General features: G+C 43.7%; 1 protein-coding gene across 1 annotated transcript in view; it reads right to left on the bottom strand.

Annotated features, from left to right (window-relative positions):
• The window catches only part of NUP88 (nucleoporin 88), a 262,426-nt gene that overhangs the window by 153,668 nt on the left and 96,514 nt on the right, over positions 1 to 12,244 (bottom strand). Inside the window, exons 11-12 of the mRNA XM_085649559.1 lie at positions 7,247 to 7,405; positions 3,547 to 3,672 (exon numbers count right to left, since the gene is read on the bottom strand). Coding sequence (XP_085505685.1) covers positions 3,547 to 3,672; positions 7,247 to 7,405 — 285 coding nt within the window. The remainder of the gene's footprint in view (positions 1 to 3,546; positions 3,673 to 7,246; positions 7,406 to 12,244) is intronic.

Consider the following 12,244-nt stretch of genomic DNA (forward strand, 5'->3'; position numbering starts at 1 on the left):
GGATTCACTTTACTTGTGGATTTCTGCACTGCAAGACTTTCAGGTCATGGGTGTCTCGTCACCCCAAAAAATAATTATATTAAATCAGAGTGACCAGGAACTGGTCTCTGTCGTCTGATCACAGGCCAGCTGACTGGACATAGTTTAGACCAAGTGATCCTGAGGTTGTCCGTAGGGACCTTGTTAGGTGGTAAGAGTGGCTCAGACAAAGTCGTACCCTGTTGAAAACTTTCAGTCAATAAACTCAGTTTGGTATCTTGAGTAGGAAAGCCTGGCACTTCTGCCGCTTGTTGCATTCAGCAAAAGAGGCATTTTCTTCCTTTGGTGGGAAAGGTGGGGACTTCAACTCTGTCTCAGGTGATGTACCTAGCCCACTGGCATTTTGCAAGTCTACAAACAGTCCATCAGTTTAATGAGGGAGGAGCAGACTGTCTGGCTTCTCACATCATCAGGGACATTAGATATGCCCTAACCCACACATGAGTGGGAGCAGAAGATTGCCTCTATCCTCTGCTCAGACAGGCCTTGTGAGAGAGGCAGGGGACAAAGGTCTAGCTATAAACCCACTGGCTGCTCTTTAGTTATTTCAGAGACTGACATATTCCTGGCATAAGTTGATGTCAGTTCAGGGTCAGAATGCAGACTCGCGACTGGAGCGGGTGCCGACAGTCAGCATCAATACAGTAAGAAGTGGAATGGACCCTTGGGGCTGGAGTAGAAGTCTGGATTTACTTTGGTACGAGTCTGGGAACAAGTCTAGAGAGGGCAGTTGACGTAGGGACTATGGCTATATGGGACCCAAAGCTGCACCAGAGCAAGCCAGTACAATCTGGAAAATGTAAAAGATTTCCACCTTGAAGGCCTCAATCTACTGTGGGGTTGACAGCCCACAGTGAATTGAGGGCGCACTGCAACCAAATGCATGATCAGTTCAAAGTCAGAGGATGCCAGACCCTTTGAGTGACACACAAGTGACTTGACAGACTGTTTTGGGGGTAAGTGGACAAGTCCTGTTTGGCTCCCTTGCATGTATAGCGCATTTTCAACTTGCCAGAAGACTTTGAGCGGGTATGGTATTTCGCATGGCAACTTTGTGGTCAAAAACGGCTGTGCAACTTGGAGCGGGTCCTCTCTTTTAAACCTGATTTTATGCTCTGCAACTTAAAGCTTCACTTCCCGCTCCAAGGCTGCTTTGGGTGAATGAGGTTGCACTTATCGCAGGACTTCAAGTCGTGACCCGGAGGCCTAGCACCATAGGCAGACATCATGCAGGTCTGTGACAGAAAATTTCCTGCAGTCATGGCATAGCTTGAATTTTGTTGTTTTCAAGGCAGACATCCTTCGTGGCATACTGTCTGTGACAAAGTTTGGAGTCGCCGGAAGTTGTAAGTGGAGCTCAGTGTCGAAGAGCGTTGAAATAATGGAAAGGACGTCAGTGAGCAAAAGAGGTGCTTGTATGCGGTTCTGCTCCATCACTTCCTAGTCAGTATGAAGTTACAAAGGGACCAAATGACACCACCAGCCGGCACACAGGGAGCATTGCTGACAAAATCTCCAAATTCAGTGTTTCGAAAGGGAATATTCGAAAAGTAGAAAATATGCGGTCAGAAGTATTCATCATCATTTCGTTTTTATCTTCAAAGATCTGAGCTTTTCGTATCTGCGGTGGCCTCCCCGAAAGAGGTGGCCATACCGGCCCGCCTTCGTTTCGTCCAGCTCAAAATACTCCACAGGGTTTACGTTACGGGACCGGGCCTGATGCGTATGGTATATGCGGTGGATGGGATGTGTAAGCGTGGGTGTGGCATGTTAGGGACCTTCCTCCACATTTTGTGGGAATGTCCGGAGGTGACTCGATTCTGGCGTGGTGTGCATGCGGTGTTGCAAGCGGTCACGCATGTTGCGCTGTTCCCCGAGGCTAGGAGGTGTCTGTTGAATGTGTGGGAGCCGACTGATTACACGGTGACACAAACGTGGTGGGTGACATTGGGATATATGGTGGCCAAGCGTGACATAGCACAATTATGGGGTTCCCAGAGGTCACCCACGATTTTGGTATGGAAGGAAAATATGGATTGGTGTATGTTCCGAGAAAAGGTTGTGTATGTGGCGAGAGGTAAGCCTGGGAAATGGGTGAAGGTGTGGGGCCCCTGGAACTCCTATCGCGGCGGGATCTGTACCCCGCCACTGACGCCCGACTTGGCGGCGGCACTGTCTCCCTAGTCTGCACATTCTCTTGATTCTGTGTTATCGTGACCACTTTGTTTCTGCCCCTGCCCTTCCCCCCCCTCCTATTCTTGTAGATTGGTAGAGCCCCCCCGAGGGGAGCACATACTGTTGCCTAGACTTTTGCCGCCTTGTGGGTTTGTTTTTCGTTAGTCATTTAAAATGAAACCGCCATTTGGGATGTTTGGGCAATGTGGCCGCAAATGATATTTTTTGATCTGTGGGACTTTTTACTGCTTGCTGCTCGTGTTTATGAATGTGTTTCATGGTCTCACTGTCTACTAGCGGCCGGCCTGAAGGTTGTAGGCCCATACTTGTATATCTCTTGAACTCTGTAATAAAGGTTTCCCAAAAAAAAAAAAAAATCTGAGCTTTTCAAACCAATGCTGCTGACAATCTGGCATTTGCTATCAATGCATTGTTGTTAACAGAGCAGATTAAAATACTTTGACCAAATTAGTACCTAATGCGTTGGAAACTAGTAATCACAACACTCTGATGGTGAAATACTTTGGCAGCATTACAAAAATTTTCTTGAAACTTAAGAAACCCCTGTCCCCTTCTTCATGGGTTTAAAAATATAGTGTTTATTCTGCAGCAAATAATACTTGATTTAGATATACATTAAAAGAACAATGGGCTTCACACTGTAGGGAATAGAATGAGACACATGAAACTTCTCAAACATGCGTAAAAGCTGGAGCTCCCAAAATTCCCTGAACAACACTACATTTGTCACCCACTTGTAGCAACTGCCATTAAGTTGAACATTAAGCAAAACAGCCTTCAAATGTAAGATTCCCATCTTTCCTTCCACCAACTCAGGCACATAACCCCATCCAAGATATTTTCAAAATATCGGCCTACACTGTAGATTATGAAATTAAATCACAAGCCACCTTCCTTATGAAGGAAATGCATCAAATATATTCAAAACGTATTAATCACTTTGTTCAGGGATGTCAAGTTTAGTCAGTGACCCCCATGCACCTTCGGTATTAATGAATGCTCTATCCCCATTGACAACGAATAGCTTTAAACAGACAAGTAGAGATGAAGCCAACCATCCAATGCACCCAATCGGAGGGGAGAGGTGGTTGATATTCTTCAGGCAAACCCTCAACCAAGAAAAAATGACAAACGCATATAATTTAAAACTCTGTAACCTTAAGCATGATGCACAATGAGAAAAGATAAAAACACCTATATAAATATACAGATCTGAGAAGCAAGGGAAATAGGAGAATAAAATGGATTATCTGCCTCTCCTCCTTTAATCTGTAAAAACAGATGTGCTTCTTCGCTGAAATGGATCGTTACCTTCTTTGAATCTCCTCTCTTGCCAGATCTTGCTTAAGTATATATTCATCTCTGAACACCTGGGTGGCTCTGCTTAAAAGCTGAAGACATTCTTCTGGTGGCGGAGCTGTGTCTTTGTCAGATGCCCTAAATAAAAAGGACATGTATTATTACAGTGACTCAAGTAGTCATCAAGCTTCTGGAGGCACTCGGGTTGATCATAACTGAACACATTACTATTCAAGCAAACACTGACAGAACCTTTGTACTAGTTTTATTTTTCCTTGCAGTGCCAACATGACATCAGGGTAGACTGAGCATAAGGATGCATTTTAGCATAGTTTAGCAGGTATGAGAAGAGGGCACATGTATTTGTTCAGGAGTGAAACAAAGGAAAGCCACATCTTAAACCATATATAGCTTGCATTTTGTCAACTGCTTAGCTATGAGATTAAAGTGCAACAGAACAGTTTACCTTTAATAAGAGGCTATAAACTCCTAACCAATAGACAGCAAAGCTAGTGTAGAATGAGTAACAGTTCCAAATGGACCTCTTCCATCTAGTTAAGAAGGATCAGAACCAATATTAACTTAAGTCTGTAGTATAACCAAGCTGACCCACCACCACCACAATAAGCTTCCAAAAGATGAATTGTGTGCATAAACCTTTTTAACCCTGGTACCCTCTCCTGGACTGAGTATTGTCTCTGGGCCCAATCTCATGAACAGGTTTTTGGGGCCTTTAGAGCACTCTTAGCTTTTAGCTTTATACTGCCCACTCGCTTTCCCTTTCTTTTGGTCACCCCCTCTGAGACTTTTGGGACACCCTAGTCATGACCTAATGGTCAGTCTACTTTCCCAAATCTTGGGGAGAGATTGGACCTAGGTCTACCAAGTACTGATGCAGTTTTTCTGAAACACAGTAACTCAACAGATGCTCTTTTATAATTAAATTATAAAGCCCATCACAGTCTTGCATGCGGTTACCTGTCAACCAGCTACCTCGTGTTTTGACTTGAGGTCAACAAAATCTACCCAGGTCTGACTCGAGGTTTTGCGAGTCTCTCTGAACTTAATTGTGTACTCCTCAGTGGTTGAGTCCAAAGCCCTCAATCAGGGTATCTCTCATGAGGTCTTAGGGCCACAGGGCAGACAGGGGCTACTTGACCCCAACTGTGGTAGCTAAGGTTGTTTTCTACTGGTGTCCTGGAGCCTGCACTACTATGGGTGTACAAAATGGACTAAGTATGCTCATTCCGCACCAGACAGGAGGCGAGGGGTCCAGCTCAGGGAAACCGGGAACCCCTCCATTCATGAATCGCTCCCTCATAGTCACTCACTTTCTCTAGTCATTCTCTAAATCAGGAACATGATGGGCTCCTTCTGCAGGGAAGGAAACACTCATTCCTATTCTCAGGGAGAGTTGTGGCGCAGCAGCGGACTCCAGAATGCAGGGCGCACGCTTCGATCCTCGGCACCGGCGGCAGATCAGCTCAGTACCATGTGACTCTGGGCAATAGCTCACTTGGGGCCATATGTAGGTAAATTACATTTACCGATTCTTAAATACCGAATTTTACCGATTCGGTATTTATGAATCGGTAAATGTAATGTAGGTAAAAAAATACCGATTCGGTAAGTGTCGGTATTTTAGAATCGGTATTTACCGAATCGGTAATGGTAACTTGTTTCCCATTGATTCCTATGGGCCAGGAGGCCCATAGGAATCAATGGGAAGCCAGTTACCATTACCGAATCGGTAAATACCGATTCGGTAATGGGGGGGGAGGCATCATCATGGGTGGCAGGGTGTCACATTGACACCCTGTTGCACCCCTGATTCGTCCATGTGTGCACATGTGGCGCACATACATGCCCTAGGGGCATGTATGTCTGCCACATTGCACACTTCACAGTGCACAAAAATGCATTTTCACACCTATTCGTCATTTACCACCAACTTTTAGTTGGTGGTAAATAACGAATCCCCACACCCACCACACACTCCTCCTACATCTCATTTCTGTATTCGGTATTTACCGAATCAGTAAAATTACCGATTCGGTAATTTTACCGATTCGGTAAATTACCGAATACAGAAATGATCCCCCTACATAGCACAAGCCTAAATACCGGTCGGTAACGGTATATTTACCGAAAATCGGCCGCTACCGACCGGTATTTGGCTAACTACATTAGGCCCTTAATCTCCCGGACGGCCCTCATCGCCTTGAGACCCTTAGGGGTGAGTAGTTTGCATTTTACAAATACCAGATTTAGATTTCAGCAGCCAGGCAGGCTTCTAGGCTCTAGCTAAACCCTAAGCTTCTCCAACAGACTTCAGGTGATGCCCACTCACATCTGGGAGAATTGCTGTAATGCAGATTCCACCCTGGGTCACAGAGCACAACTTTAAGCACTCAGTAGAGCGATTCCTTCCTTGGCATGAAGGAATTAGGATTAGAATTTTCCAGACAGGGGATGAGGGCCCACTGTCTGAGGTTTTAGAATCTGTTTGTAATGTTCTCTTTGAAGTGTCATGTTTTGGCTCTTCCACAGACACTGCCTTTGTGTAGGAGTTAGTACCCAAATGAAATGAAATCCAAGATCTCTGCACCTGACTGATCAGCCTTCCTGAGCAGTAATTAGGAATAGACAAAAGGATAGGGCCCTGCCTAGAAACATCTTCACCTTGAACACCTAAAAGTACACTAAACAAGAGTGCTATTTAGCAGCCCATTGTTAACAAGGCGATCACTGAATTTCTAGTGGAAACCTCATCTCAAAACTCCTTTGCTTCAGTGTCTAAGACTCCACCCTCCAGCCACAGGAATATAGTCAATACACTTCCACTGTCTGGGGAAGTTGTATCCACTCTCTTTCTTGTGCCATGCTAAGCCAGGGCTTCTCAAGAACAGTGGCTCTCATTAGAATCATTTATATCTAATCTCAATAATCAGCAAATTCTACTGCATGCAAAGGATGTCATCCAAATTAATACCTTATACAACAAAAACACTCCATATTTCAAGAGAAACACTTTTCATACAAAATTATCATCAGATTGTCAGTGTCCATATGTTTAACTCACAACATGTGTGATGTGTCCTCAGTGAAAGAAAGAAAATACAACCAAAAGTAAGGAACGATAACTGACTGTGATACAAACTCTATGTGCATTTATAACCAACAACAAATCATGGTAAAATGATAGGACAATTGTAAAATGTCGTTTGTTTCTTATCCTATATAGTCGATGGCGTTTCATCCCTCACTGGATTCTCATCAGGTTAAAAATGACACTGGCCAGTCAATACGATGTATATAGGGCCCAAAATTAGGGTAACATACATGGTAAGGATCACAAGTATTGATAATAAAATGATATACTCACTCAGGGGGGGAATGTTTAACCCTGAGGAATGAGTTAATTATTCGTGTACAAACACCATTATGTGCATCTCCACAGACAGTGACTGGCATCCTCACGGCACTGCCAGTATATCTCTGGATTATTAGTTTGGTTGAGTGGTTATGATCTCTTCCATCCAGTTGTAAGAACATCAATTGGGGTCTTTCTGAATGTGGCCTTTGTCCTGACGTTAAAGTTTGTTTCACTTGGACAGCACATACATCCGTAACATATACCTGCTTTCTAATGCAATTACTGTATGGATCACAATTTGTCCCATTTCCCTCCTCACTGCCTGCCTCTACCTACCTTAAGAGTGCAGGGTTAGCTGTGCTGCGACTCAAAATGCTGCGTATGTGCTTTTCAAATGAGTCTTGGGACGCTGCCAGAATACGTAGTGGTGTTTCCTTAACGCCATTGTCCATCTGAGAGCACAATAAAGGAGGAGAAGCAGGACGTATCGTTGTTCTACAACACAATGAAACAAAGCAATGAAACCCAATTCAGGTGTAAAACGTTTGATTACTTCTTACTAAAAATGTAAAGAGAAGTGGTTAAAAAGTTCACAAAGGCATTCTAACTTACATATTTCACAAAGACTATATGGAGTTTACATCACATTTTGTTATTAGAATAGAACACTTAGATGCGAAGATCTAATTTTTTCAGCCTTCATGCAATGAACGCTTAAATTGTTGAAACATGCAAGGGAACCAGTTTCTATAAATCACCTACTCAATTAATACATGGGTCACGGCATTAAACACAGCATTAAACATTCACAGCATATTGAGTCAAGCTGTGCAATTTCTCTCTAGCTGTGGTGTCAGCAGCATCTAAAGCACACCTAATAGAGGAATTGGAGATGAGCTTTCCTTCTTGCACTAAATCTTGAGCTTTAGCCTTGTGCTCATCTGGGAGATATTGGAGCAATTGCTCCATTTCAACCCACTACACTCTATCATACCTGGCTATTAGGGCCTGGGTGTTGGCAATGCGCCAATGATTAGCTGCTTGGGCGGCTACTCTTGTACCAGAGGCGTCTAACAATTTTGACTCTTTGTCTGGAGGGGGGGCATCCCCTGAAGTTTGTGAATTGGCCCGTTTACGGGCATTAGAGACGACCAAAGAGTCTAGTGGTAACTGGCCTTTAATAAAACCTGGATCAGACAGAGCAGGCTTATATTTTTAATCTATTCTGGTGGTGATAAAGCTAGCACGAACAGGGTCTTTGAATACATCATCGGCATGTCTCATCATGCCTTCGAACATAGAGAGAGTCTGACTAGACCCTTGTGTGTTACTGAGCGTTTCAAATTAGAAATCTTCCTCTAGAAATTCCTTGTGTAATTGTACCACGTGATATTCTGCAGCTCTAGCAAGCAATTCTAGATGACCTACATTGTAGTAAGGAGGGGAAGGCTTTGCAGTGTTAAGGTCAGGGTCATTGTCTGTGGGTGAATCAGTGTTGTAGTCCTTCCAGGGATCTCCCGGTAAAAGATTATCCCCCTCCCCCATCTCATCATCATCAGGTTGTGGTGGTGGAGAGTTAGTTGGTGTAAAAAGTAAATGTTCTAATGGTGGGGAAGGTGGTGGAGGGGAATGTGGTGGAGGAGAGGGGTTAGTACTGACATTCTTCCTCTTCAAAAGGAATGTGATAATGTGTGTCCTCTGACTGTTTTTTGTTTTTTTTTAATGTTTTTATTGGCATTTTCTCAAGTTCAGTATAGAAACAGCATGGGCTTCCAGAGAACGTAATCTTCTGCAGTATTACATCCACATTATCATTCAACAACAGTAGTATACATGACAACAACAAATGAACTTTCATAGTTGGTAGTTCCTGCTCCTTTTCGGCCTCTTGTGCATCGAATTCTTCCCGCTCAAAACCTTCACCGAAGATGCCTGGCGTGTATTCGATGTTCTGGCTTTGCATTTAACAACATCAAGCCCCATGATTGCAGCTCATTCTCTTCGATCGAAATGATCTGCAAGCGTCGCATTTCTGTTCGTTGAGCTCCCAGGATAAGCACAAGTTGCACACTTCATGCGAGTTGGTGTGCGGACACTTTACGTGGCACAGAGGACAAAATTTGAATGGAGTCCGTTCCATCGACTGCGAGGAGGACCGACGAGGTAAGCCCCAACGGCCTTACATGAGTCTTCCGATCGAAATAGAAATTTTCTTCAACAGATACAATTTGTGCTTAAGTGTGATATGTGTACGAAACAATACCGACGCGGGTAGAGTGGATTGCGCACCGAGAGGAACCACAAGAATGGCTTCGAACCGGAGCGCAGCAATACACGTCCAAACTCAATGGCAGAAAAAAACTATCTAACAATGGAGTCGATGTCCATGCGCGCTATCACCGAAAGGAGGAGTCACCTTTCCTCATGTCTGGAAAGACTTCTTCGAAGAAAAACAACTTGCAAACATCCGGACCCAACACTAGCTGGCAGGACTATGCAAAGCATGTGATCGACAGCTCACATGCCTCAAACATTACATTTCTTAACACAGGTTTGAACACCCCGTGTAATGAATCAATATTATTCTCTTTGCAGTGTTCATTAGCAGTTCCTCAGAAGATCCCTTTACAGCCAATATGGACGCATTTTCTTCCTTCCACATGCAGGAGGTCGCTAGTACTAACAAATATTTTGGGTAAACTGAGCTGAATTGTTAACGCTTGACATTATAAATCCAATACTCTTTTTTGAACCTCTTTTTGACATTGGCTTTATTCATTACTATTATACTTCAGATGTATATCACCTCTTTGTCCTTGACAATATGGAGATTGCCATGGCTGCCACGATGTACCTTGTGGGTGCTGGCAGCCTCTCCTGGAGATTAAGTGTACAATTGACGTGGTTGAGGGAGCCCATCGATTCCAGGCCTATGCTTGAGGCACTTATCTGAACCTCACAAACCAGTCTGTACAAGGAGGCTAAACATGAGGTCACTCTGCTTTTGGAAGAATTCTCCATTTGAACAACTAATAATAATCTTCTTTACTGGTTCTAGTAAGGGTTCAGGAATGACAGTGGTATTTTGGTTAATATATATCATATGAATGTAGTACAAAGATCTACTGCTGTTAGTTGCAAACCCTTCTATATGTGCTTCTCCCGATTTTAAAACAGCCAACGATATTGTTGCCGTCATATGATGCGTCACGCAGGCGTAAACGTGGGCTTCATGGGAAATTAATTCCCAGTGGTGGACGCGATGTAAATGGAAGGACGGAAATTGCTTATCGGCTGCATTATGGGGCCACAAAAACACTCTTTTTGGACAGGCCTGCGGTACCATCATACAAGGGTGTGGATAGGCGCTGCTGATGAGGCTTGCCACTATTAAGTGGGTGAGGCGTCAACTTCAAAATCTCTGCATTTCCCCAGGACCTTCTCTTCTGGCAAATACAGCCAAGTTGCTTACATGTGTTTGTAACTTTATAAATAACTCCTCTGAGAAGTGGCATGCTAGTTGTGTGATCCATTTGTAAGTGTGAAGGAAATTACAGTGTTATGTAGTAGGGTCTACACATCTAAATCCAAACATCTTAGAAACAATCTATGTAGCAAGATGGCTGTAGGTTCTATACTTATTCTCAAGATAGCCTACTGCATATTCTGTGCAAATGTATTGCTATTGCTGAGGACCAAAGAAAGTACACAATGCATTCCCTTTATACTTTACATATACAGTTATTTCAAAAAGCAGATATAAACTGATGTAAAAACACAGATTTAGAATTAGTAAGCAGGATTAGAAAACCTGACAGCTTTCTCCTCTAAACTAACACAGAAATTGATTTATTATTTACTATCCCAGCTGAAGGGTGTGTGGTCTTAAACAATCTTGTGACTAATGGTATTTGTTACTCTGCTCAAGGCCAGGACCTAGAAAACGCCAGCTGCCATTGTCTGTTTCTCTGAAATTGTAGTGTGCACATCCATAAGAAAAATATACATGTTATGATTGGGAAAATTGTGGATAATCTTTTATCAATTTAATAGAAAATGTAATTTAATTGAAAAATATTTCATGTTAGTAAAGGCTAATGTTCATTTACATCTTTCTATCTAAAAGATTGCCAATTCGTTTTTTCTGGTTATAGTAGCATATTTAATAACCAGCTCTGTGTTTAGGAAATTAAATGATGTTGGTCTTACAGAAGTATCGTATTTTTAAACTACTTGAGTCCCTAACTCGAATTTTGTGCAGTTGTCCCCCCAATTCTTGCCACATTTTTGACTACTGGATGCTGGTTTTGAACTCTGACACTGTAAATGTAAATGTTGTATACTTGTAAAGCGCACAGCTGCCCCAGCAACGGGGCGTCCCGGCGCTGTATACCGCTGGGGAACCCATCCTGGCTTTCCCTGTGAGATGGTCCCTACTGGGCATCTCCAAGGTGAAGACAAGCATCCCCGGCGCTGATGGGGCCGTAAGTGGAGATTAAGCAAGCTATTGCCCACAGTTGCTGAGTGGGATCCATGGTTAGAGTAGGCACCGAGGCGAGAATTATCGAGTCAGCTGACCTTGGCCCAAAACCCTGCCGCGTCGTGAATCGAACCCTGGTCCCGGGCCGACCTCTGCTTCCGGGTCTGCCGCCTCTAACCAGTGAGCCACACCACTCCACTAAGGCCTGCCAACCAGATCTCAGTGCCAATTCTATTTCCCCTAAAACAAGTTAAAATCTACCTGTAACCCAATTGGCAAGGACTTTAGCACCTAAATAAGTCCCTAGCAATTGATACACCTGGTACCTAGCACATGGGTACTTAAGAAGGTCCCTAAGGGCTCAGCGTGTCTTATGCCACTCTAAGGGACCATCACACTAATTACATGCAGGCTGCTTGAAATGGTGCAAACCATTCTGAAAGCATGACATGGAACACTCATCATGTGCCTTGCTAAAGTGCACTGCATATACAATATGCAAGTCACCCCTATAGCAGGCCCAGAGCCCTATGGCAGGGTGCATTATAGCATATGTGATGACATATCTACATGAGCAGATATGCCCATGGTTTCTAGTTCTGTTACTAGATATTGTGCTCAGGGAAGCCAACTTAAGTCATGTACTGGGCACTGGTCATCAGGAGTTGCCCAGCTACATGATGGCTTCACTGAAAATACTGGTGTTTGGTATCAAACACCTCGTCTTAATAACTCTGGACTGATGCCAGTACTAGATTTATTATGAATTTCACCCGGGGGCATCTTACATGTGTCCGCTGAAACTTTACCAGTCTCATAATGTGCTGGCTGACCGGACTCTTCCAGACTGCCAC

This window comes from Triturus cristatus, chromosome 3_2 (genome assembly GCF_964204655.1).
Source record: "Triturus cristatus chromosome 3_2, aTriCri1.1, whole genome shotgun sequence".
Lineage (NCBI taxonomy): Eukaryota > Metazoa > Chordata > Amphibia > Caudata > Salamandridae > Triturus > Triturus cristatus.